Raw genomic sequence first — 26,135 nt, forward strand, 5'->3', positions numbered from 1 at the left:
GGTACTGTTTGAGGCAAAGACCATAGTGGCGGATAGTGGGGGTAGATATGTGATGGTGAGTGGCAGATTGCAAGGGGAGGCGGTGGTTCTGGTGAAAGTATACGCCCCGAATTGGGATGATGCAAATTTTATGAGGCGTATGTTGGGACGTAACCCGGACCTGGAGGCGGGAAAGTTGGTAATGGGGGGAGACTTCAATACGGTGCTTGATCCAGGGCTGGACCGGTCGTGGTCCAGGACCGGGAGGAGGCCGGCAGCGGCCAGGGTGCTCAAGGACTTCATGGAGCAGATGGGAGGGGTAGACCCCTGGAGATTTAGTAGGCCTAGGAGTAAGGAGTTCTCATTTTTCTCCCATGTTCACAAAGTATACTCACGGATAGACTTTTTTGTCTTGGGAAGGGCACTGATTCCGAAGGTGACAGGGACGGAGTATACGGCCATAGCCATTTCAGACCACGCTCCACATTGGGTAGACCTGGAGGTAGGAGAGGAAAAAGAACAGTACCCACTCTGGAGAATGGATATGGGCTTACTGGCGGATGAGGGGGTATGCCTAAGGGTGAGGGGGTGTATCGAAAGGTACTTGGAGCTTAATGACAACGGAGAGGTTCAGGTGGGAGGCGTTGAAGGCGGTGGTCAGAGGGGAACTGATATCCATAAGCGCACATAAAGGGAAGCAAGAGGGTAAAGAAAGGGAGCGATTGTTGAAAGAACTTCTGAGGGTGGACAGGCAATATGCAGAAGTACCGGAGGAGGGACTGTACAGGGAAAGACAAAGGCTACACGTGGAATTTGACCTGCTGACCACGGGTAAGGCAGAGGCACAGTGGAGGAGGGCACAGGGAGTACAGTATGTGTATGGAGAGAAGGCGAGTCGGCTATTGGCCCACCAACTGAGGAAGAGGGGAGCAGCGAGGGAGAAAGGTGGGGTGAGAGACGAGGAGGGAGAGATGGAACGGGGAGCGGAGAGAGTGAACGGGGTGTTCAAGGCATTCTATGAGAGGTTATATAAGGCTCAGCCCTCGGAAGGGAAGGAGGGAATGATGTGTTTCCTTGATCAGCTGGAATTCCCGAAGGTGGAGGAGCAGGAGAGAGCGGGACTGGGAGCACAGATTGGGATGGAGGAGGTGGTAAAGAGGATTGGGAGCATGCAGGCGGGAAAGGCCCCGGGACCGGACGGATTCCCGGTGGAATTTTATAGGAAATATATGGACCTACTGGCCCCGCATTTGACGAGAACCTTTAATGAGGCCAGGGAAAGGGGGAAGTTGCCCCCGACTATGTCGGAGGCGACAATATCGCTCCTTTTGAAAAAGGAAAAAGACCCGCTGCAGTGTGGGTCCTACAGGCCCATTTCCCTTTTAAACATAGATGCTAAGCTCCTGGCCAAGGTGATGGCGATGAGGATAGAGGACTGTGTCCCGGGGGTGGTCCACGAGGATCAAACTGGGTTCGTTAAGGGGAGACAGCTGAACACGAACATACGGAGGCTGCTAGGGGTGATGATGATGCCCCCACCAGAGGGGGAGGCGGAGAAAGTGGTGGCGATGGACGCCGAGAAAGCATTCGACAGAGTGGAGTGGGACTATCTGTGGGAAGTGCTGAGGAGATTTGGTTTTGGAGAAGGGTTTATTGGATGGGTACAGCTGCTGTATAGGGCCCCGGTGGCGAGTGTGGTCACGAACAGGCAGAGGTCTGACTACTTCCGTCTTTATAGAGGGACGAGGCAGGGGTGTCCCCTGTCTTCGCTATTGTTTGCATTGGCGATTGAGCCCCTGGCCGTAGCACTGAGGGGCTCCAGGAAGTGGAGGGGAGTACTCAGGGGAGGAGAAGAACACCGGGTATCATTGTATGCGGATGATTTATTGCTGTATGTTGCGGACCCAGTGGAGGGGATGCCTGAGATAATGCAGACACTCAGGGAGTTTGGGGAATTCTCGGGGTACAAATTGAATATGGGAAAGAGTGAGTTGTTTGTGGTGCATCCGGGGGAGCAGAGCAGGGGAATAGATGATTTACCGCTGAGGAAGGTAACAAGAGATTTCCGGTACTTAGGGATTCAGATAGCCAGGAGTTGGGGAACCTTACATAGGCTTAATTTAACACGATTGGTGGAACAGATGGAGGATTTTAAGAGATGGGACATGGTGCCCCTGTCACTGGTGGGTAGGGTGCAGGCGGTCAAAATGGTAGTCCTCCCAAGATTCCTTTTTGTGTTTCAGTGCCTTCCGGTGATGGTCACGAAGGCTTTTTTCAAGAAAATCGAGAAAAGTGTCATGAGTTTTGTGTGGGCTGGGAAGACCCCGAGAGTGAGGAGGGGGTTCTTGCAGCGTAGTAGGGATAGGGGGGGACTGGCACTACCGAGCCTAAGTGAATACTACTGGGCCGCCAATATCTCAATGGTGTGTAAGTGGATGGGAGAAGGGGAGGGAGCGGCGTGGAAGAGATTGGAGATGGCGTCCTGCAAAGGAACCAGCCTACAAGCACTGGCGACGGCGCCGTTGCCGTTCTCCCCGAAGAAATACACCACAAGTCCAGTGGTGGTGGAACACTGAAAATTTGGGGGCAGTGGAGACGGCATAGGGGAAGGACGGGAGCCTCGGTGCGGTCCCCGATAAGAAATAATCATAGGTTTGTCCCGGGGAGAATAGATGGGGGATTTGGAGCATGGCAGAGAGCTGGGATTGTGCAACTGAGAGACCTGTTCTTAGATGGGACGTTTGCGAGTCTGGGAGTGCTGACGGAAAAATATGGGTTGCCCCAAGGGAATGCATTTCGGTATCTGCAACTGAGGGCTTTTGCGAGGCAACAGGTGAGGGAATTTCCGTAGCTCCCGACGCAGGAGATTCAGGATAGAGTGATCTCAGGGACATGGGTGGGGGATGGTAGGGTGTTGGATATATACAGGGAAATGAGGGACGAGGGGAAGATCATGGTGGATGAGCTGAAGGGAAAATGGGAAGAAGAGCTGGGGGAAGAGATTGAGGAGGGGCTGTGGGCTGATGCCCTACATAGGGTAAAGTCGTCGTCCTCGTGCGCCAGGCTAAGCCTGATACAATTCAATGTTTTGCACAGGGCGCATATGACCGGAGCAAGGCTCAGTAAATTGTTCCGGGTAGAGGATAGGTGTGGGAGATGCTCGAGAAGCCCAGCAAACCACACCCACATGTTTTGGTCATGCCCGGCACTGCAGGGGTTCTGGGTGGGGGTGGCAAAGGTGCTTTCGAAGGTGGTGGGGGTCCGGGTCGAGCCAGGCTGGGGGTTGGCTATATTTGGGGTTGCAGAAGAGCCGGGAGTGCAGGAGGCGAGAGAGGCTGATGTTTTGGCCTTTGCGTCCCTAATAGCCCGGCGAAGGATATTGCTTATGTGGAAGGAAGCCAAACCTCCGAGCGTGGAGACCTGGATAAATGACATGGTAGGGTTTATAAAATTAGAACGGATAAAGTTTGCGCTAAGGGGTTCGGCTCAAGGGTTCACCAGGTGGTGGCAACCGTTCATTGACTACCTCGCAGAACGATAAAGGAAATGGGAAGGTGACAGCAGCAACCCAGGGCGGGGGGGGAGGGGAGGGGGAGAGGGAGGGCTCGGGTGAGTCCTCAGGGGCGGTTTTTGTATCGATATTTGTACTTGGTTATGTATATTGGATTGTTTGATTTTATTATCTGGAGAGTTATTATTTTTGTTATAGCAGTTGCCATTTAGTTTATATATTATTTATTTACTTGTTAAAACGGTCACTGTTATTTATATTGGTTTATTGTTGTGAAAAGGGAAAACCTTCGTATTTTTTTGTTTGGCCGAAAAATTTGAATAAAATATATATATTTTTTTAAATGTTGGGGCTCGGCCCCCAAAGATGTGGAGTATTCCGCACCTTTGGGGCGGCGTGATGCCCGTCTGATTGGCGCCGTTTTGGGCGCCAGTTGGCAGACATCGCGCCTTTCCGGAGAATTTCGCCCCATGTATCTATACTTCATTCGCACCTCTATTTACTCGCTGGTGGAAATTATAAGCCAAAGTGAGGAGAAGTCATTATGGAAAGCCTCTAACATATTTACAGGCCACTGTACTCTCATGAGATGACTCCATTGTGAGCAAGAACTGAATAAATTAATTCCAACAAAGACAGTAAACAAAGAGTGTAAAATAGCTGAGAAGCTGCGACCCTTATTGTGACCTGTGTTGTATGACAGGGATCTATCAAAGTAACAGTTTAACAAACTAACAACAGACTGACAAAAACTATATTGTCTGGACAAACAGAGGACAGTACATCTATTGACAAAACATCATTTCATGCAGAACTGAAATGATGTAACTCAAGAACTGTTCGGAACTCCAGTGGGTTAAGGATTGTTTTCTCCTCATCAAGGACTCTTTTCATTCCACTAAACCCTCCTGTGTAATAGGATGGGTCAGCCACTTGTGCTCTTTTAATAACTTTGCGCTGAAGAAATCTTTGAAGAAGCTTTGAAGAAAATTGATGAAAGGATGTTTAAATGTACCTCTGAATACTGGAGAATTTCTGAGAGCAAATGTGCGGAGCCTTATATTAACCTCTCATAATAATGTGGGGTGCTGCGGGGGTGGAGAGGTGGTGATGCGGTATGGGGCAGTGCGGGTGGAAGGTGGGAATGGGGATGTACAATGATGGGGGAGGAGAGCAACCTAAACTTGTTATGAATGCAATGAACATGCCAAAATAAGTGCATCTCCACAATGAAATTTTGAGGGTTTTTTAAGTGTTGCCTCTTTTAGCATTTGAATTTTACAGCTCTCTTAGATGCTAATTCATGTGCTGGTGATTTCAGGCAGGTTTTTTGGAAATATTTCTGAGGACACAACAATTGTATTATGTACACATTTTTGTGAAACAGCATCTTCTTTAGTGACATATTTATGCATCTTTGTGATCGATTTTCCTTAATTTTGAATAAGTCAATAACATGTTGTTTGTTCTTTTGTAGCCTGTGGTGGAACTATTTATGTTTCGGATTCTCTCCCTTTTGGTTACATTGCCTCAATGAACTATCCTGACAATTACCCACCAAACATAGACTGTATCTGGACCATCACTGTTCCAAATGGTGAAGCAGTTCAGCTTGATTTCAATGACATATTCTACACTGAAACAGATTCTAAGTAAGATCAATGTTTGTGAATTTATTAATCTTATGCTTCATTCAGTCACTTTTCTTTTGGTCACTGTCTGTGGAGTTTGCACTTTCACCCCTTGTCTGCAGGAGCTTTCTCCGGGTGCACTGCTTTCCTCCCACAGTCCAAAGATGTGCAGGTTAGGTGGATTGGCCATGCTAAATTGCTCCTTGGTGTCCAAAGATGTGTAGGTTAGGTGGACTGGCCATGTTAAATTTCCCCTTAGTGTCCAAAGATATGCAGGTTAGGTGGACTAGCCATGTTAAATTTCACCTTAGTGTCCAAAGATGTGCAGGTTAGGTGGTGTTATGGGGTTAAGGGGATGGAGTTGGCAAGTGGGCCTCGGTAGGATCGGTGCAGACATGGTGGACCGAATGGCCTCCTTCTGCACTTTAGGAATTCTATCATTTGCAATAAATGAGTAATGTGAAAAATGTGATTTGTTGAATGACTCATAATTCCTTAGAATTATGGACAATCTAAAAAAATGTATAGACTGGAACTTTAAGGTCGAATTGGTGAAACATGAGATTGGATAAGAAGGCCATTAAAAACAGTGATGTCTTGCTGAAAGTAATGCCAAATTGGGGGAGGTGTTGAGTAAGTACTCACATCATTATTGTTTCCATCTACATAAATGATCTTGATACCAAACCCAGCTGCAGACTGGTAGGATTTGTTGACCATACTGAATTTGTCAAGAATGCAACAAAATATTTATGTCAGGATTTAGATTAGTTATGCATTAGGCAAATAATAAATTAGACACTGCTCTAGATTAAATATGGAACAAAGGTTTAAAAATAGGCAGCATGTATATACAATGAATAGAATGAAAGCACCACAGTGGGTCCTAAAAAGAGATTGCGAGGAGAAGAAGGCAAGTCACTGTGACTGTCCAAGTAAGGTGACAAAACAACCAAAAATTCAAATAGAATTCTGGGATACAGAGCAAGAATCATTTAATGTACAGTCGCCTGTCCCAAACATGCAATTTACTCCAACCCCAAACTTTGGGATGGAACTGCATTTTTATAACTGGACAGCCAGACCTGCTCTATATTTCCACCAGAGGTGCAAAGCTTCTTCAATTTGGGAATTTAAGGACGTCAAGTAAGGATTGTGGAGGGTACAAGATTTGAGATTAAAGATTAAAATCTTGGGTAACATGGTAGAACAAGCGCAAAAAGATCAATTCACTTAATACCACTGCTGTTCTTCTTCCCATTTTTCTTGATGATGAGAGCCCAAATCTGTGCTCCGTTTTCACCTATTCTCTCCTCCAACAGGGAGTCTTTGGAGAGCAAGTTATGGAAACACCAGGCATTTCTTTTCTCAAACCCTGTGGCCAAAAGTAACTCTCTGATACTGATGCGACCATCAATTCACATGAGACGGAGAGTTGAAGTGAACAGTGGTTTTAATCAGCTAGAACTGTGCCTGCCTGCGACTGCTCTGTACTGAGTGCCACCTACAGGCTGCAGCTCTATATAGCCCCCCCCCCCCCCCCCCCCAAGGGGTGGAGCCACAGGCGGAGCCCACAAGGGCATCAACATAATACAATACAATGTAATGCAATTACAATGGTGAATGGTAGCAGTAATACATTCATCACAGATACTACTTGAGATCAGCTAATTTAGCATAGGCCGAGGTTTGAACTTTGGGCCATGTCCATGTCCATATGGCTAAACTGCTCATTGCCTTAAACAGGAAGGTCTTAAGAAGAACCCAACTATTATTTTTCAAGATACATATTTGATTGTCAGAAATATGATTCAACAAATGTAAAATGCACAGTTACAGTTACAAAGGAGCGTAATGCTTTAACAAAGCTGATATGTTCTGAACTAGATGTAAATTTGATTACCTGGAGCTACATGATGGAGCTACTTCAAGTGCTCCTCTGATTGGACGTTTCTGTGGATCTACAAGGCCTTCCCGACAGAAATCGACAGGCAGTATTTTGTATGCACGATTCCAAACTAACCATGCTTTCAGCTATGAAGGATTCAAAGCTAAATACTCAATAGGTACAGTAACTTTGTCAAATTTTATTGTGATGGACTGTTCTTTTATTTTTTTAAGGATATGAGGTGGAATATGTTACTGTGAAACATTGATTACTGGGTTCAGTGGCTAAGAACTCATGCAGGAGCCACAGATTTTTGCACTTCAAAAAGCGATTCTAGCTCGGCACGACTTGCGATAGGATCATATCTGAAATTGCTGGAATTTCCCGGGGCCATTGACAATGGGCTGGGAGGCAGAAAGGCTGGGGAAAGAGTGTAGGAAAACATCGGAGTGTGCTTGCCACCATGCTATTTTGCAGGAAAGGTGGAAGGCGAGCTCCATAAGTGCCTAATTAAGAGCTTTGCCTGCCTTTGCTGGGGTTTTTCAGTTGAGTTGGGAGAGGATGAGAGCACAGACTCTGAATAAAGGATAAACTTGCTTTGTTCACATAACGGGGGAGAAAATTGACGGCTTTATAATGTGATAATAAGCTGTTTTTTCAGTGATCTATTTTGCCAACCTGGCAATGCCAATCTGCCAATGTCAACTTGTGCTGGGGGAAATACAGGGATGTACCCTAGTGGGAGGCGGGGGGGAAGGCGGCACGCATATATGTGTGATGGGCGAAGTGGGGTGGGACATTTGGGGGGGGGGCTGCTGGCGGTGAATACCAGATAGGGAGGTTTTGTTGGTGATTAATGTCATGATGGTGGGTGGGGAGAGCCCCCGAGACTTCTGTGACGTGGGCTGGGGGCCGTTAGACTGCAGTGCTGGCCGGGATGCCCTTTAAAGATGGCGCGTTGATGTGACCATAAATTCACACGAAACCAGGAGTAGAAGTAAACTGTGGCTTTAATCAACTAGAACAGTGCCTGCCTGTGACTGATCTGTTAGTGGGAGCTGCCTACAGGGCGACTGCTCTTTATACCTTCCCTCAAGGGGTGGAGCTAGGGGCAGAGCCCACACAGGCCCCAACATTCTACATCATAGGTAATACCTTACAATGGTCCATAGATGGAGCCCACATGGGCAACAGCGTAATACAAATAGGCACACGGTGAATTGTTACAGCAATACATTCACCACATTCAACCCCTGTTAAAAAAAATGAAGTCCGGCGGGGGTGAAGTGTTCATAAGTTCAGCCTGTCCGGCGCACGGATTGTGCGCTGTGATCGCCGAAGCTCTGGTATCGCAGCTGGCCCGGGCGTTGAACTCAGCCGTGCTGGCATCGGTAGTGAAGTCGCCGGTTTGGGCACAGACGTGGACTCCGGGACCGTGTCTTCTGGGGCTTCATTCCTGTGGGTCGGTGAAGGGGGAATGGCGGGCGGGAGGGGGTGCGGGTTCCATGTAGGGGAGGGGGCGCTGGTCAGCCTAGGTTGGGCGGGGTAAGGTGGGGTGGCGGTGGTAGTGGAACCTGGAGGGAGACCATATCCTGTCGGCCGTCGGGGTGTTCGATGTATGCGTACTGGGGTTTGGAGTGTAGGAGCTGGACCCTCTCGACCAGGGGATCGGACTTATGGCTCCTGACGTGTTTGCGGAGCAGGACGGGCCCCGGTGACTTCAGCCAGGACGGAAGCAAGGCCCCGGAGGTGGATTTCCTGGGGAAAACAAATAGGCGGTCATGAGGGGTCTCGTTTGTGGCCGTGCAAAGTAGGGACCTAATAGAGTGGAGTGCGTCGGGGAGGACCTCCTGCCAGTGGGGAACTGGGAGATTCCTAGACCGTAGGTCCAGGAGGACGGTTTTCCAGACCGTCGCATTCTCCTCTCCACCTGCCCATTTCCCCTGGGGTTATAATCGTCAGGGCAGCACGGTAGCCTTGTGGGTAGCACAATTGCTTCACAGCTCCAGGGTCCCAGGTTCGATTCCAGCTTGGGTCACTGTCTGTGCGGAGTCTGCACATCCTCCCCGTGTGTGCGTGGGTTTCCTCCGGGTGCTCCGGTTTCCTCCCACAGTCCAAAGATGTGCAGGTTAGGTGGATTGGCCATGATAAATTGCCCTTAGTGTCCAAAAATTGCCCTTAGTGTTGGGTGGGGTTACTGGGTTATGGGGATAGGGTGATGGTGTTGACCTTGGGTAGGAAGCTCTTTCCAAGAGCCGGTGCAGACTCGATGGGCCGAATGGCCTCCTTCTGCACTGTAAATTCTAGGATAACTGGTAGTCCTGCTAGAGGCGATGCCCTTACTGAGCAGGTACTGACGCAGTTCATCGCTCATAAACGACGAGCCCTGGTCACTGTGAACGTATGTGGGGAAACCAAACAGGGTGAAGACACGAAGGCTTGGGCTTCCTTTTCGACTGAGGAGTGTCGAATTTCAGAGGTGGTGAGGGTTCGTGAAAAAAACGCTACTGGCCTGCCTGCCTGATTGACGGTAGCGAGGGCGACCTCTGATGCATCGCTCTCCACCTGGAAGGGGATGGACATGTCCGCCGCGTGCATCGCGGCTTTGGCGATATCTGCCTTGATGCAGCTGAAGGCCTGGCGGGCCTCAGCCGCCAGTGGGAAGATGGTGGCCTTGATTAGTGGGCGGGCTTTGTCCGCAAAGTTGGGGACCCACTGGGCATAATATGAAAAGAACCCGAGGCACCTTTTCAGGGCCTTGGGGCAGTGGGGGAGGGGGAGTTGCAGGAGGGGGCGCATACGGTCGGGGTCAGGTCCTAGAACCCCGTTTTCCATGGCGTAGCCGAGGATGGCTAGTCTGGTTGTGTGTAAAACGCATTTCTCTTTGTTGTATGTGAGGTTAAGGGTTCGGGCGGTTTGGAGAAATCTCTGGAGGTTGGCATCGTGGTCCTGCTAATCATGGCCGCAGATGGTGATGTTGTCCAAGTACGAAAATGTGGCCCGCAGCCCGTACTGGTCCACCATTCGGTCCATTGTTCTTTGGAAGACCGAGACCCCGTTTGTGACACCAAAGGGGACCAGGAGGAAGTGGAAGAGGCGGCCGTCTGCCTCAAAAGCTGTGTAGTGGCAGTCCACCGGGCGGATTGGGAGCTGGTGATACGCAGACTTCAGATCCACCGTGGAGAACACCCGGTAGTGCGCGATCTGATTAACCATGTCTGCGATCCGGGGAAGGGGGTACGTATCGAGGTGCGTGTACCGGTTTATGGTTTGGCTGTAATCTACAACCATTCGGTTCTTTTGCCCGGTCCTGACGACCACCACCTGGGCTCTCTAGGGGCTATTGCTGACCTCGATGATTCTCTCCCGCAAGAGTTGCTGGACCTTGGACCTGATAAACGTCCTATCCTGGATGCTGTGCCACCTGCTTCTGGTGGCGACTGGTTTGCAGTGAGGTTTGCGAAGAGCAGGGGAGGGTCGACCTTTAGGGTCGCGAGGCTACATACGGTGAGTGGGGGTAGGGCCCCGCCGAACTTCAGGGTTAGGCTCCTGAGGTTACATTGGAAATCCAGTCCCAATAGAAGAGGAGTGCAGAGGTCGGGGAGCACATATAATTTAAAGTTGGTGTACTCGGCGCCCTGTATTGCGAAGGTTGCGGTAGTGCACCACCGAGTGGTTTGATGCGCGCCGGGAAGATTGGGAGCAAGCAGCGTCTTACCATGTCTGGATGAATGAAGCTCTCTGTGCTCCTGGAGTCGAAGAGGCAGGGCGTTTCGTGTCCGTTTACCCGGACGGTCATCATAGAGCTCCGGAGGTGTTTGGGTCGCGACTGGTCAAGGGTGACAGTGCTGAGTTGCGGGTAGCCGGTGTGGTCAGAGGTGCTGGGGCATCTGTTCCAAGATGGCTGCCCCTGTTGGTCGCACATGTCGGTCGGCGTTGCAGATGGCGACCAAGATTGCCGCCCCCGTCGGTCGCACGTGTCGCGTGGTGAGGAAGATGGCGTCCAAGATGACGGCCCCCATGAATCGCACGTCGCGGACGATGTACGGGCTGGAAGATGGCTGACCCCACAGACAACACGAGGCCGATGACGCGTCCAGGGGGGGCGGAGCCGGCAGACACGCTGCCTCTCTGCGGGTCTGCGATTTAGAGTTTTTGGACCTGGCCAGGCAAACTTTAGCAAAGTGTCCTTTTCTCCCGCAGTCGCTGCAGTTCGCGTTCCGGGCCGGGCAGCGCTGCCGGGGTGTTGAGGCTGGTCACAGAAATAACAGGGTAGCCCCCCATGGTGGGCGGGCAGCACAGGCCTGGGGTATTCTTTGGTCGGGGGTCCACGAGGGGTTCGCGTGATCGGACGGGAACGCGTTAAGGCTTTGGAACGCTACTTCTAGAGAGGAGGCTAAATTTACCATCCCTTCCAGGTCTAGGGCACGTTTTTCGAGTAGGCGCTGTCTCACGTAGTTGGACCTAACTTCAGCCACGTAGGTGTCCCGGATGGCGAGGTCCATATGTTGAGTGGCTGTAACGGCCTGGTAATTGCAGCTTCGTGCAAGGACTTTGAGGTCACATAGGTACTCTTCCAGCGATTCCCCGGCACGCTGGCGGCTAGTGGTGAGGAGATGGCACACGTATACCTTGTTCACGGGCCTTACGTAGCCGCGCTCTAGCATCGCGAGGGCATCTGCGTAGGTGGAGGCTTCATCGAGTTGAACAGAAATTCGATGGCTCACCCGTGCGTGGAGGAGACTCAGCTTCTGTTCGACGGTGACGGAAGGCGAGGAGGAGGCGGCAAGGTAGGCCTTGAAACAGCGGAGCCAGTGCGAAAAAATCTCTTTTGCATCCGCGGCCTGCAATTGAGTTCCAGTCGGTCAGGTTTGAGGGCCGATTCCAGTGGTGTTATAGTTGATTAAATTGATGCGACCATCAATTCACATGAAACCAGGAGTAGAAGTAAACTGTGGCTTTAATCAACTAGAACAGTGCCTGCCTGCGACTGATCTGTTAGTGGGAGCCGCTACAGGGCGACTGCTCTTTATACCTCCCCTCAAGGGGTGGAGCTAGGGGCGGAGCCCACACAGGGCCCAACATGCCACATCATAGGTAATACCGTACAATGGTCCATAGGTGGAGCACACATGGGCAACAGCGTAATACATATATGCACATGGTGAATTGTTACAGCAATACATTCACCACACGCATTAATCTGATTGGAGCCGGTTCCCGGCTTGAAGAAGCCCTGCCACACCAGAGTGAATGTGTAAACCACGCCTACTCTCCTTTTTTGGCAAAGAGGCTCAGAATTCCATGAGAAATCCCGCCTACGCCAATGGTGGGATTTGCACAGTTTTTCTCACCGGAACTGGCACTTTGACATTTTTTGGTAAGATTCTGCCAACAGTCATACAGTACAGAAGACGACCTTCAGTCCATCGTGTCGGCACCAACAAAACTACACTAAGTCAACACTAATCCCACTTTCTAGCACTTGGCCCATAGCTTTGAATGTTATGACATTTCAAGTTCTTATCCACTTACTTTTTAAAATGTCTTACAACAGGTTAAAGTCGAATAGGTTTGTTTCGAATCACTAGCTTTCAGAGCACCATTGTGGGTGGGATCCAGATCGCCACATCTCGTTAAATCTCGCGGGGCATAACGACCATCGGGAATCCCGGAAGAGGCCTCTCTCTGGGGTCTACCGGCCGGGTCCAGTATTAGTTCCGGCGGGACTTGGCCGGTAAATCGTGCCCATAATCTCATAGGCCTCAATCAGGTCCCCCCCCTCAGCCTTCTCTGCTCTTAAAATAACAGCCCGAGCCTCTCCAGCCTCGCTTCATAGCTTAAATACTCCAAAGGGGCAACATCCTGGTGAATCTCCTCGGCACCCTTTCCAGTGCAATCTCATTGTTCCTATAGTGAGGCGACCAGAATGTTGAATGGCGACCAAAATGCTGACTGTTGTTTCTGGAAGGCTGTAAAGTGTCCAGTCAAAAATGGTATTCCTCGAGCTTGCATTGAGTGGCATTCCAAGGATTGAAAGGTCAGTGTGGGAGCAGGAGCAAGGTGTAGAATTGGAATAACAGACAGCAGAAACTCAAGATTATCCGTGCAGACTGAATGGAGGTATTCGCCAGAGCAGTCACCCAGTGGGTGTTTGGTCATAGAACAAATACTGTATGCTAAATCGAAAGAAGTACAAATAAATCTTATTCCACCGAGAAAGGAGGAGGTAAAAGAGCAGGTGTTGCATTTTCTGCGTTTGCATGGAAAGGTGCTGCAGGAAAGTAAGGTATGTAGGAGCTGATTGAAGAGGTTGTCAAGGTAGCTGTGGGATTCAGTGGGATAATGGTGAATATTGATTGATAGCCTATACCCAGAAATGGAGGCAGAGAAGTCATGGAAGGAAAGAGTTTGAGATAGTCCATTTAATGGCAAGAGAAGGGTAGAAATTGGAAATGAAGTTGATGAAAATGTTCCACATATCCCACAAAAAGGCAAGCATAGCTAGGTTACATGTGGGTATTCATGACCATGTTTATTCTGAGCTAAATTGCAATGAAAAAATGAAAATGAAAATCGCTTATTGTCACAAGTAGGCTTCAAATGAAATTACTGTGAAAAGCCCCTAGTCGCCACATTCCGGTGCCTGTTCGGGGAGGCTGGTACAGGAATTGAACCGTGCTGCTGGCCTGCCTTGGTCTGCTTTCAAAGCCAGCGATTTAGCCCTGTGCTAAACCAGCCCCTTAATCAATGGTTTGAAGTGTATGAGTTTGTTTTGCAACAGCAGCACAAATGGCTAAGAGGATTAATATGAAAATTCTCTTTATCTCGAAGCATTTAATGAGGGGATTTCATTCCATCACCTTTAGCTGTATGTGGTGGAACAGTGTCTGCACAGAGTGGATCCCTGCAGAGTCCTGGATATCCCTCACATTACTCAAACAATTCACAATGTGAATGGCTCCTGGAGGGACCCGAAGGTCATTATCTCACCATTACTTTCAGCGCATTCAACCTGGAAAGTACACCTGATTGTATCAAAGAATTTGTGGAAATTCGAGAGTATAATGCAAGTGGTGAGTATATTCAGGATTCAGAGCTTGAAGAAAGCTCTTCTCAATGGCAACTAGGGATGGGCAATAAAAATGCTGACCTTGCCAGAAACTACACCCACATCCCGTGAAAGAATGAAAAAAGAACAGTCAGAAGTGTGAGCTTGTGGTGGATCAGTTCAACCCTACCATTTTCAGAGCACTACCGATATATTTCCCTGGAACGGATCTATAATTCATAGACTCGGCCCAGAATTTTTCACAGAGGTGTTCCTGACCTCCACCCCCATGAGCTATAAAGGTGCCCGACTCTGCATGGCTAGGAAGCCCCAACCTGATTTAACAACTAGTCAGCTTGTCAATTGGTTCAGATCATTGCCTCCACCCCTTTCTGGGTGGAAATTCCACCTGCCAGAGCTGTGGTCAATAACATGTCCGGCAACTCTCCATTTGCAGCAGTGCCCAGTCAGGCAGGCCTTGGCAAGAGGGGATGGGTGGTTTTTGGGTGGTCGAGTAGGGGGGTAACAACTGGAAGTGAGGATCACAGTTAGTGGACGTCCTCTGTTGAACACAAGCCTACACACCCCTCCCCAGCTGGCGAGTTTACTTGGCAGCCTCACCACATGCTGTGGGCACCCTGACTGCTGGGAAAATATCATTAATTGGTCACTTAAAGGCCTCATTTAGCCCGAGGGCGGACGGGCTGCCTGACAATATCCTTCCACTGGTAAAATGCTAGCAGAAGAGAGTGGACCATGGATATGGTGCCACATCCCACCCCATCTGTCAACCCTCTTAAAGGAAGTAGGTGGAGGGAAATTGCTGCCTTTGATACAGTATTACCAAGTTAGGTACGTTGACACATCTTACTTCATGTTTTTTCTTTTCCTATCTTATTTCAAGAGGTTCTGAGAATCTTATGTCAATGGGATTCATGAGAAAATTCATGTGTGATCCAACCTGGATTTTCCCGCCCAAGTCTAGCTGAGGGCATTGTCTGAGAACACATTTCTTGATGATCTGTAAGCTTGGAACTATTCCCTGACACACGGCACACTGAAATGCTCATGTTTTGCACTGTTATATCTTTCTGGTAGTTATTTTGAGATGAAGACTTGCTCACAAAAAGCAAAACATCAATATATGAATATTAAAACCAATTAAGTGCACACTGTGCTGTTGTCTGCTCCAACATTATTATGTGCTTTGAGAACCAGCAGATCCATATTAGAAAATCACTAAATGGAACGGGTTAAAGGTGAAAACACACCCATTAATCTTTGGTTATTTAATGTCCTTGTCCTGTTTCTTGCATTTTGTAATTAGAATATTGACTTGTACAGCACAGCTGGTTCCTGTTGATGTTAAAGTGCAGATGATGTAATATCTGATCTCTATTTCACTCATACAGGCCGTTTGCTGGGGCGACACTGTGATAACACATTGCCTAGTGCTGTGGATACTTCAAGCAGCATTGCTTATGTCAAATTCAGCACTGATGGATCTGGGAGTGGATCAGGATTCAGCCTGCAGTTTGAAGCTAGCATTGAAGGTAGATTACTCCTGTAAACAAAGAAATGAATTGCCCAGCAAACTAGTTTGGAGCATTTTTCAAAACATGTTTGTATGCTCTTCAATGTGTAAGATGCTGCAGATAGCTGGTTTAGCTCAGTGGGCTGGACAGCTGGTTTGTGATACAGAACAAGGCCGCGTGGGTTCAATTCCTGTACCAGCTGAGAATTCTGAATTCTCCCTCTGTGTACCCGAACAGGTGCCGGAATATGGCGACCAGTGTCATTACAGTGTTAATGTAAGTCGACTTGTGACAATAAAAAGATTATTATTACTAATAGTAGTAGTAGTAGCATTTTGTCAATCAGTATTAGCAACTCCTTGGTCAGGTATAGAATGTGGCCTTAGCCAGGCTGTTTTAGTACAGTAACATCATTGGCAACAATGCAGAAAGGTCCTGTCACTAAAATTGGAATAAATCCAGCCAATTACTACACAGCCATTTTCCATACACCAGCAAAGTGATGGAGGGAACTGTCAACAATTTCAAATGCAGTTTGTGTTCTGCCAGCACCACTCTGTTTCAAACCTCATTACAGACTTGGCCCAATTATAAACACTTGTTCGGAATCTCAGAAATGAAATCAGAATACCTGCCCTGACAAAAAGGAAACAATTCTGTGGTGTCAAAGATCCCTAATAAAATTGAAGTTGCTGGAGATCAAGAGCATAACTGTGGCTCGAGTCAAATGAAAGAAGGTTTTGGTTACTGGAGGTCAATCATCCGACCCCGGTACTTTGCTGCAGTAATTCCTCAGGGCAATCTCTTAGATCCAACTTTCTACAGTCGCTTCATCAATGACTTTCCCTCAATCATAAGATCATTCATGGGGCTATTGACCACTATTCACCAGATATTCAACTGCACCAACCACATAAATACAATGACTATTGCAGCACATCAGAGACTGGGAATTCTGTGGTGAGTTACTCACCTCATGATGCCCTAAAATCTCTCCATCCTCTACAAGGTGCAAGTCAGGAGTGTGATGCAATCGTCTTTATTTGCTGGGATGGATGCAACTGCAGAAATATTCAATAAGCTTGACACTATTCAAGGCCAAGCAATCCACCTGATTTGCACCTTATCTACTAATCTAAACATCCAACCCATCGATGAATAATGTACCATAGGTACATTGTGTACTGTCCAAGGGAAGTACTGCAGCAACTTGTCAAGGCTTCTTTGCCAACACCTTCATCAGCCAGGTCAGCAGATCACGTGTCAACCCCGTCAATATTCCCTCCAGGAATTACACCATCCTGATGTGGACATACATCCCTGCTCCTTCACTGATGCTGGATCAAAACCCCAAACCCACTGTTGAGGAACAAATGGAATGCACTAATATCCACTTCAATAGCTGATTTTAAACTGATTGGTTGGGGATTCTGTGAGTGATTAAAATATCAAAAATATCCAGACCACTTGGTTTAATGAGGCAGGAAAGGGACTAGGCAATCAATCCATTCAGTTTGCCAGTTGAAACATTTGAATGAGGCTGGAATCTTGATATGACACAAAAGAAAAATACTGTAGGAACTGAAAGTCTGTAATAAAGGTGGAAATTGATAGAAATACTACAATTATCAGACAGAACCTGTGGAGAGAGAGAAGGGTTAAACATTTCAGTTCAATGACCTTTCATCAGAATTGGGAAAAGTTATAAATGTAATAGATTTTAAACAAGTGAAGGAGGTGGGAAAAATAACAAAATTGAAAATCCTTGATACAGTGGAAGGCAAAAAAAGATTAAATGACAAAAGGGTTGATGATGCAGGAGTGGTACTGGGACAAATAAAGAAATGAAAGATCTGCCTTGAAGAGATGTGAATGACAGGATGATGAACAGCTTCCATTTGTCATGTGAGAGAACCTTTAAGAACTGGGTGTTTATTAAATAGCTCTAGTGGATGTACCTTTAAGAAATGGGTGTTTATCGAATTGCTGCAGTGATGTCAGAGTTTGGGTGGAGCTGGGCTGCCTGTCTTTCACTTTCGCTTTGGGCTGGCAGCTGCAGGGTGTTTTTAGTTTCGGTTTGAGAGCCGGATAGCTGCAGGAAAAGCAAGCAGCTGTATAAGGATCTCTCTGCAATCTAAAGATTGTCTCCAGATCATTTGGATGATTTCAAAGTGATAACTGCTCTCAGTAGTGAATTTAAACCTGATCTCTGTGTTAAAAGGGGTCTTTTGTCTTATGGATGTTGCAGGAGGTTACTTATAGAATATTGTATCTGTGGGGATGATTGGCGTTGATAGTTGTTAAGATGTTTACTGTGGGTTTATAAAGTGTTAACTGGTTTCATAAATAAACATTGTTTTAATTTAAAAGTACTTTAGCTCTCTGTTGCACCACACCTGTAAAGTAGGCCAATGTGCTCCCCATAACCACACTCTATTAAAAGTTGTGGGTCAGGTGAACTCCATGATACACTTTGGGGTTCTCTAAACCCTGGCCCATAACACAAAAAAAAGAGAGAGAAAATTAAGAGAGTAAATCCAAAAGTATATCCGGCTAAGGAAAGGAAATAACATTGGTGTAGTTTGCAATCTGAAATTGTTAGACTCCGTGTTTAGTCTGAAAGAATGTGAAGTGCCTTACCAAACGTGATGTTATTGATTTAACATCCCCTTGATGCACTTCCCCAACGCACCCCACCCCCCTCCTCCGGTTTCTTGGCCAAACATTCATAATGAGGCCATCTGGAAACTATTTCAGTACGAACAGATGGCCAAACTTGGGGGTTCTCCGCCTGTGCTTAGTAATGTTTGGCTGAACTCCAAGACAGATTTCTGAATAGATGTTTTTCTCAGCATTTCTATTACCATTGTTATTACATGGCTTATTGATTCTGTACATAATTTATACTGGGTGAATGGGCACGGAGTGGGGCATGATAGCCATGGAGCAGTGTGGAAGGCATGAAGGGGTCATTGAATGAGCATGGAGAGAGCAGGGAGACATGAATGGACATGGAGGGAACACAAATGGCTTGAGAGGTATGGAAGGGACATGGGAGAGTTGGGTAACACCTTTTGAACTTACCTTCAAAAATGTTCCCAAATCCAGACTATCGTTCACAACTCCTCTGAGAACCTTGGTTATCTCCACAGAAATTGTGGGGGAAAGGAGTCAGAGAGATCTAGGTGTACAGGTCCACAGGTTACTGAAAGGGGCAACACAGGTGGAGAAGGTAGTCAAGAAGGCATACGGCATGCTTGCCTTTATTGGCTGGGGCATTGAGTATAAGAATTGGCAAGTCATGTTGCAGCTGTATAGGACCTTAGTTAGGCCACACTTGGAGTATAGTGTTCAATTCTGGTCGCCACACTACCAGAAGGATGTGGAGGCTTTAGAGAGGGTGCAGAAGAGATTTACCAGGATGTTGCCTGGTATGGAGGGCATTAGATATGAGGAGCGGTTGAATAAACTCGGTTTGTTCTCACTGGAACGTCGGAGGTTGAGGGGCGACTTGATAGAGATCTACAAAATTATGAGTGGCTTAGACAGAGTGGATAGTCAGAGGCTTTTTCCCAGGGTAGAGGGGTCAATTACTAGGGGGCATAGGTTCAAGGTGCGAGGGGCAAGATTTAGAGGAGATGTACGAGGCAGATTTTTTTACACAGAGGGTAGTGGGTGCCTGGAACTCGCTGCCAAATACATGAATAGGATGGGAATAGAGGGATACGGACCCAGAAAGTGTAGAAGATTTTAGTTTAGACGGGCAGCATGGTCGGCGCAGGCTTGGAGGGCTGAAGGGCCTGTTCCTGTGCTGTACTTTTCTTTGTTCTTTGTTTGTTCTTTGTACCCTCATGATGGAACCAGCCCAAATATAGCCCGGAACGATGGTAGGAATCCCAGAACTAGGTCCTCCTGCCATTTTAAAAAAGCAACATAATTGCCCAGACTCCACAAAAATCTTTGCCGTTAAATCTGTCTCTCACTCCAGAATTATTCTCTGATTTACAGATTTAACAGTGAGCTGTTGGGTTTCCCAGCCTTCGGAAAATGTAACAAGAAAGCTTCAAGGGAACCTAAACGCCTTTAAATGTTTTTGTGGACCAGCAGGATCAAGAGTGCTTCCCCTGGCCCTCAATCTCCCCTGTCCCTTATTAAACGCCCCAGCTCCCTGACTCATACCCTGGATTTGAGATTTGACCTCCCAACCAAAATTGGATGCATTGGACACCCCATTGAAAAATGAAAAAAAAAAGTGAAAATCGCTAATTGTAACGAGTAGGCTTCAATGAAGTTACTGTGAAAAGCCCCTAGTCGCCACATACCTGCGCCTGTTCGGGGAGGCTGGTACGGGAATCGAACCGTGCTGCTGGCCTGCCTTGGTCTGCTTTAAAAGCCAGCGATTTAGCCCAGTGTGCTAAACCAGCCCCTTTTGCCTCCATTTGAGGATTGGACACAAACAGAACATCCTGCACCATGCCCCTCCCCCAGCCTCCCCAATCCTCCTTCACCTGTATCAAGGATTGGCCTACTTGAGGTCTGCTCCAAGGTCGTCCTTATTGATCTGGAAGCCAAGCATCACAATTAGGCTGACATCCAGACAAGGAAACTAGCAAGAAGAAAAGTTGTACAACACAGCAGACAGGGAAACCTGGACTCCCTGTGGTATCCCATCTGAAAGTTCACCAAACCCATATCCTACCCCGTGAATCACCATGTATAAGAATCCTCTGATTTTGATACTGTGAAGCAGGCATGTTGTAATAACAGGTTAAACTCCTTTATTCGCTTTTAGCCACTGACCTGTAATGCATTTCCAGTATTTTCTATTCACATTTCAAATTTATGTTTATTTTTAATAGCATCCTTAAAGTTTGCTTCACTAAAACTTGTCATTAGAAGGCTCTACCATGGAGCATTATTTAACCGAAATAAAATAAAGGAACAACTCAAAAGCATGTAATACTACCCCTGCTCTGAAGTCTCTCTCAATACAATTCAAAACAAAGTAATTACTATTTGTCTTTGAAAACACAAGTTGGTCTACATTATGTATGATTGAATAGGATGCTTAACAGGATTAGAGATGGAAGATATTTTTTTTGGTTCCAGTGAGATTAAGTTACATGCATCTTGTTACAGATTGTGGAGGTGAATTAACCGCAGACACAGGAACATTCAGCTCACCAAGCTACCCAAATAATTACTTCCATGGTCGTGAATGTCAATGGAGGATAATCATGCAAGTTGGACGCAGAGTCACACTCATGTTCAAAGAATTCCACTTGGAAACACACCTGACTTGTAAATTTGACTATGTTGCTGTAAGTGTAAAAATAAGTGGACAATCGAAAAGATACGGGCCAATGTTTCCACTCTGCCCTGGCATTTGATGAGGGCATTGGCCTGGACCTGTGGAGGTCCAAAAATGCCAAGATATCCTGTCTAAGGACATTGACATGTCCCAGCACCACATCTGGCACAAGCCCCTCCACCCACCACCAGCTGCACCTAGGCTTTGTGCTTGAACAGGATCAAGCCCAAAAGGGAAAAAATCAGTTCAGACCAGCATTCATAATTCCCCTTTTACAGTTTTTTCCTTCTGGGATGCTGTGCATGGCCAACTCCTGTTCCTATGTAGGCAGAGGAGGAAACAACAACATAGTGGCAGGCATATTATTTAGCAAATGCCCGAGGCCCCATAGTCTGAGGAGCTCCTTGGGTGAGAGGAGAAGGTAAGTCATCATTCCTCCCTCAGAACAAGGATGATTTAAGGAACACATTGTCAACATCTTTCTTTCAGTTGCCAGAGCCTCCAAAAGTCTTGCAATTTGTGGGATAGAAGCGCTAGCCCTGATACCTAATTTATCTGAATGCCTCTGAAAAAGGGCACTCAACTGACAGGAACGAACGAAGCAGAGGCATGTGGCCAGGAAGTTCCCACCCTGTCTCAATTTTATTGGGTTAGGCTGTCACCTATTGCAGAGGCCTTGTTCAGTTCCTCTCAACCCCAGGTACAAAATCCAAGAAATTTGGCTTCACTTAGACTCATAGGGTTTTATAGCACAGAAAGTGGTCCTTCAGCCATCGTGTCTGTGCCGGCCATCAAGCACCTATTTATCCTATTCCCATTTTCCAGCACTCGGTCAGTAGCCTTGTATGCTAGGGGCATTTCAAGTGCTCACCTAAATGCTTCTTAAATGTTGCGATGGCTCCTGTCTCTACCATCCTTTCAGCCAATAGGTTCCAGATTACCACCACCCTCTGGGTGAAATTTTTCTTCCTCAAATCCCCTCAAAATATCCTGCCCCTCACCTTAAATCTATGCCCTGATAAGGGGAAAGGTTTCTTCTTATCTATCCTGTCTAGATTCCTCGTAATTTTGTATACCTCAATCAGGGACCCCTCAGCGTTCTCTGCTTTAAAGAAAACTACCCTAGCCTATTCTCATAGCTGACATGCTCCAGCCCAGGCAACATCCTGATGAATCTCCTCTGCACCTTTTCTAGTTCAATCATAGCCTTCTTATAGTGTGGCAACCATAACTGCACTCAGTACTCTAGCTGTGGTCTAATGATCATTTTGTTCAGCTCCATCATAACCTCCCTGCTCTTATACTCTATGCCTCGGCTAATAAACGCAGTTATCCCATATGCCGCCTTAGCCACCTTATCTACTTGTCCCTCAGCAGCCGAGGATACAATTACATCTGGGCCTGGGATTTATCCACTTTTAAGCCCGCTAAAACCACTAACACTTCCTCTCTCTGAGTGATAATCTGTTCAATTATGTCACAGTCCCGCTCTCTGCTTTCTATACCTACATCGTTCTTCTCCCTCCGGCAACCATGTCTCTGTGATAGGAATAATATCATACTCCTATGTGTTAATCAACACCCTCAGTTCATCTGCCTTAATCGTAAGATTCTTTGCTTTAACAGAAATGCCATCCAGCCTTGCCGTATCTCATTGTTCCTTAACAAGTTTCACTTTGCTCTGCCTTTTGGACTAACTTGGTTTCTCTTCTACACTTGAGTGTGCATCACCCCCAATCTAGCTCCAATCTGTAACCCACCCCTGCCAAATTAGTTTAAAACACACCAGTAGCACTAGCAATCCTCCCTGCAAGAATGTAGTCCCATTTCGGTTCAGGTGTAACCCGCTTGACTTATACAGCTCCCATCTTCCCTAGAAATGGACCTAGTGATCCAGGAAACTGAAGCCCTCTCTCTTATACCATATCTTCAGCCACCCATGACCTGCTCTATCCTCCTATTCCTATATTCACTGGCACGTGGCACCAGAATTAATCCAGAGATTACAACCTTTGAGGTCCTGCTTTTCAATCTGCTATCTAGCTCCCTAAATTCTTGTTGCAGGACCTCATCCCTCTTTCTACCTATGTTGTTGGTACCAGTGCGAACCATGACCTCTGCCTGTTTGCCCTGTCCCTTCAGAATGCCCTGCAGCCATTCAGTGACATCCTTGTCCCTGGCACCATGGAGACAACACACCATCCTGGAATCACGCCTGCAGCTGCAGCAACACCTGTCTGCACCCCTCACTCTTGAGTCTCTAGCCTATTGCTCTTCCATTCTTCCTCCTCTCCCCGTATACAGCTGAGCCACCCACAATGCTGTGAACTTGGTTCTGGCTGCACTCTCCAGAGGAACCGTCATTCTCACAGTTTTCTAACACCGATCAATGGTTCTTGTGTGCGATGCACTCTGGGGCTTTCCTGGCTACCTGCTTGCCCCCTTTCTTCTGACTGCTGCTCACCCATCCCCTCTCTGACTGCACTTCCTCAAGCTGCAGGGTGATCACATCTAAAAACGTGCTATCCCACGATCCTCTCAGCCTCATGGATACACCGCTGTGCCTCCAGCTGATGCTCAAACTCCAAAATGGGCTCTCAAGCTGGTCAAATCGGTCGCACTTTCGGCAAATGTGGTCATCCAGACTAATCTGTGTCTAGGAATTCCCGCAGCAAAACACAGGACTGAGTTCCCAGTCATACCTTTAGTTACAAGACTCTTGTGTTAAATTTATACCAAGTAGAAAATTATTTAAGTCTTCCTACTTCAGTACCACCTCTGAAGGTCTTGACCCCTTTCTACTTTCCCACTAATATCAGGGAACATTAGGCTGAGGCGGGTTATGAGCCTTCGGTCCATCAACATTACAACCAGAGTGGCCGATGCCACTCTGGTTGTAACGCGTGGTTTGGTCTGGTAGCTGATCAATAAGTGCGCCAGCCTCATCCCCACAGATCCATGGCCAGTTTCCTCATACCCTTCTTGTTAGTCTGTACTGCTCGTTCAGCCAGACCATTTGAGGAAGGGTGATTATGGCACTGTCCAGATGTGCTTCACTTTGTTTGTCTTAGTGAAGCGTCCAAACTTCTCATTGATGAACAGGGTATTGTTGTCCGTGACTAATACCTCTGGGTCCTTCTGTGTCCAACTGAGCATTTATGCAGCAATGACTGGCAAGGTTTCCATAAAATGTAAGGTCGATATGATCTTGTCAGTCCTTGGTGGAGATGAGGGGGCATGTTGGCATGCCCGAGCGATGCTCAAACATATACTCGTATGTCACTAGTCGCTCTGTCTGGGCAAATGTTATTGGCAGAATCGCCTTGTCTTCTTTAAACATTCCGAGCAGTGAGTTGTGGTTCTTTATGATGGGGAACAAACAGCCATACACTTACTGGTGAAATTTCTTCATCACAAAATCGACGATCAGCCCCTCTTTTTCCATCTGGACAAAGTTGCGCTCCACAGTGGCCAAAGTCCGCGATGCATAGGCTATCGGTCTCCTGTCTGTTGGCCATGTGATGGGTTAATTCACCCCAATTCCATACAGAAAGGCATCACAAGTGGCCAAAAGCGGCTTTGAGGAACCGTAATGGGTCAACAACCCTGATAACAACAGCAGCACTTCACCCTGGCTGTGGCTTCTTGCTGCGGTATTCTCCACGCCTATTCTTGATGTTTCTTCAGTAACGTTTGCAGAGGATGGTCGTCAGGTTAGGGATAAATTTTTCATATTAATTCACAAGTTTTAAGAATGACCGCAGCTTGGTCGAATTTTCTGGCGTGGGGGCTTGTTTGATTGCTCGCTCGTTCTCTACTGGACGCAGGTTGTCTCGGTCGACACGATAGCCTCAGCACATGACCTCTTTGGCGTAGAACATGCATTTCCTCTCTTAGGACAGCTACCTGTCTCAGAAAACTGGCAGAGGACTTCCTCCAAGTTGCTCAGGTGCTCCTTTTTGGTGACACCGGTGACCAGGATGTTGTCCAAGTAGATTGCCACTTGTGGTCTAGGAAGGGTGCTCTCTTTCAGAGGGTGGATGCAGACTCAATAGGCTGAATGGCCTCCTTCTGCACTGACGGGATTCTATGATTCTACGAATGGCAACCTTGTATATTCACTGGGCTGGTTTAGCACAGGGCTAAATCGCTGGCTTTTAAAGCAGACCAGGGCAGGCCAGCAGCGCGGTTCAATTCCCGTACCAGCCTCCCTGAACAGGCGCCAGAATGTAGCGACTCGGGGCTTTTCACAGTAACTTCATTTGAAGCCTACTTGTGACAATAAGCGATTATCATTATCATTTCATATAGGCCTCTCTGGGTATTAATCATCACAAATTTCCTTGAACCAGTGTCTAGCTCCAAATTGGAGATATGCATAACTTACATTGAGCTTAGAAAAAGAGTGTCCTCCAGCCAGTTTTGCATGGAAGTCCTTTATTTGGGTATCTGTCCAAACAAGAGGCCTTGTTTACTGTTAGCTTCTCATCCCTGCACAAGCGGACAGTTTTGTCTGATTTCAGTACCGGGACGACAGATGCTGCCCAATCTGCAAATTGTACCGGCCGGATGATTCCTAGGTTTTGCAAGTGGTTGAGTTCATCCTCTACCTTTGTCAGCAATGCTTAGGGAACTGGGAAGGCCCTGAAGTACTTTTGTTGGACCTCAGGATCCACATATCTTGGCCATGGCACCTTTGATTTTACCCAGACCCTCCTAAAAATGTTACAGGTACTTCCCCAGGGCTTTGTATAATCCATCCTGAAAATCTGCTGCCAGTCCAAACAGAGCCTCTGTAGCCAATCACGGCACAGCAGACTCGGGCTGGAACCCCGTACAATTATCAAGGGCAATCTGACGGACTTCTCTCATAGATAACTGGGGTCATTGTTGTTCGTGCGATGGCTGGTGGTTCGCCCGTGTATCTTGCCAACCTTGCTTCGTTGTCCCTTAAGTTCAAATGCTGGATACCCCATCTGCCGTCCTATCACTGAGACTGCAGTCCCCGTGTCCAGCTCCATTTCTAGTGGGTGACCATTCACCTGGACAGTTATTTTGATGGGGGCGATCTGCGGTGTAGCGATATAATTCAATTGCATGCACTCATCCTCGATGGGTTGCTCACGGTGGAGGGTCCTGGCTCTAGGTAGGCGCCTCCCTCGACTTGGGTGCCATGCCATGCTTGTTGGCTGGCCCGGCATTGCGGGCTCCTGACGTTTCACCGCACCT

The 26,135-nt window shown here is 47.5% G+C and overlaps 1 protein-coding gene across 1 annotated transcript in view; it reads left to right on the forward strand.

Moving 5' to 3' along the window:
• Positions 1–26,135, forward strand: part of cubn (cubilin (intrinsic factor-cobalamin receptor)) — a 604,171-nt gene that overhangs the window by 381,667 nt on the left and 196,369 nt on the right. Inside the window, exons 37-41 of the mRNA XM_072510233.1 lie at positions 4,968–5,142; positions 7,009–7,187; positions 13,879–14,085; positions 15,473–15,613; positions 20,735–20,916. Coding sequence (XP_072366334.1) covers positions 4,968–5,142; positions 7,009–7,187; positions 13,879–14,085; positions 15,473–15,613; positions 20,735–20,916 — 884 coding nt within the window. The remainder of the gene's footprint in view (positions 1–4,967; positions 5,143–7,008; positions 7,188–13,878; positions 14,086–15,472; positions 15,614–20,734; positions 20,917–26,135) is intronic.

The sequence above is a fragment of the Scyliorhinus torazame genome, chromosome 6, assembly GCF_047496885.1.
Source record: "Scyliorhinus torazame isolate Kashiwa2021f chromosome 6, sScyTor2.1, whole genome shotgun sequence".
In the NCBI taxonomy this organism is placed as follows: domain Eukaryota; kingdom Metazoa; phylum Chordata; class Chondrichthyes; order Carcharhiniformes; family Scyliorhinidae; genus Scyliorhinus; species Scyliorhinus torazame.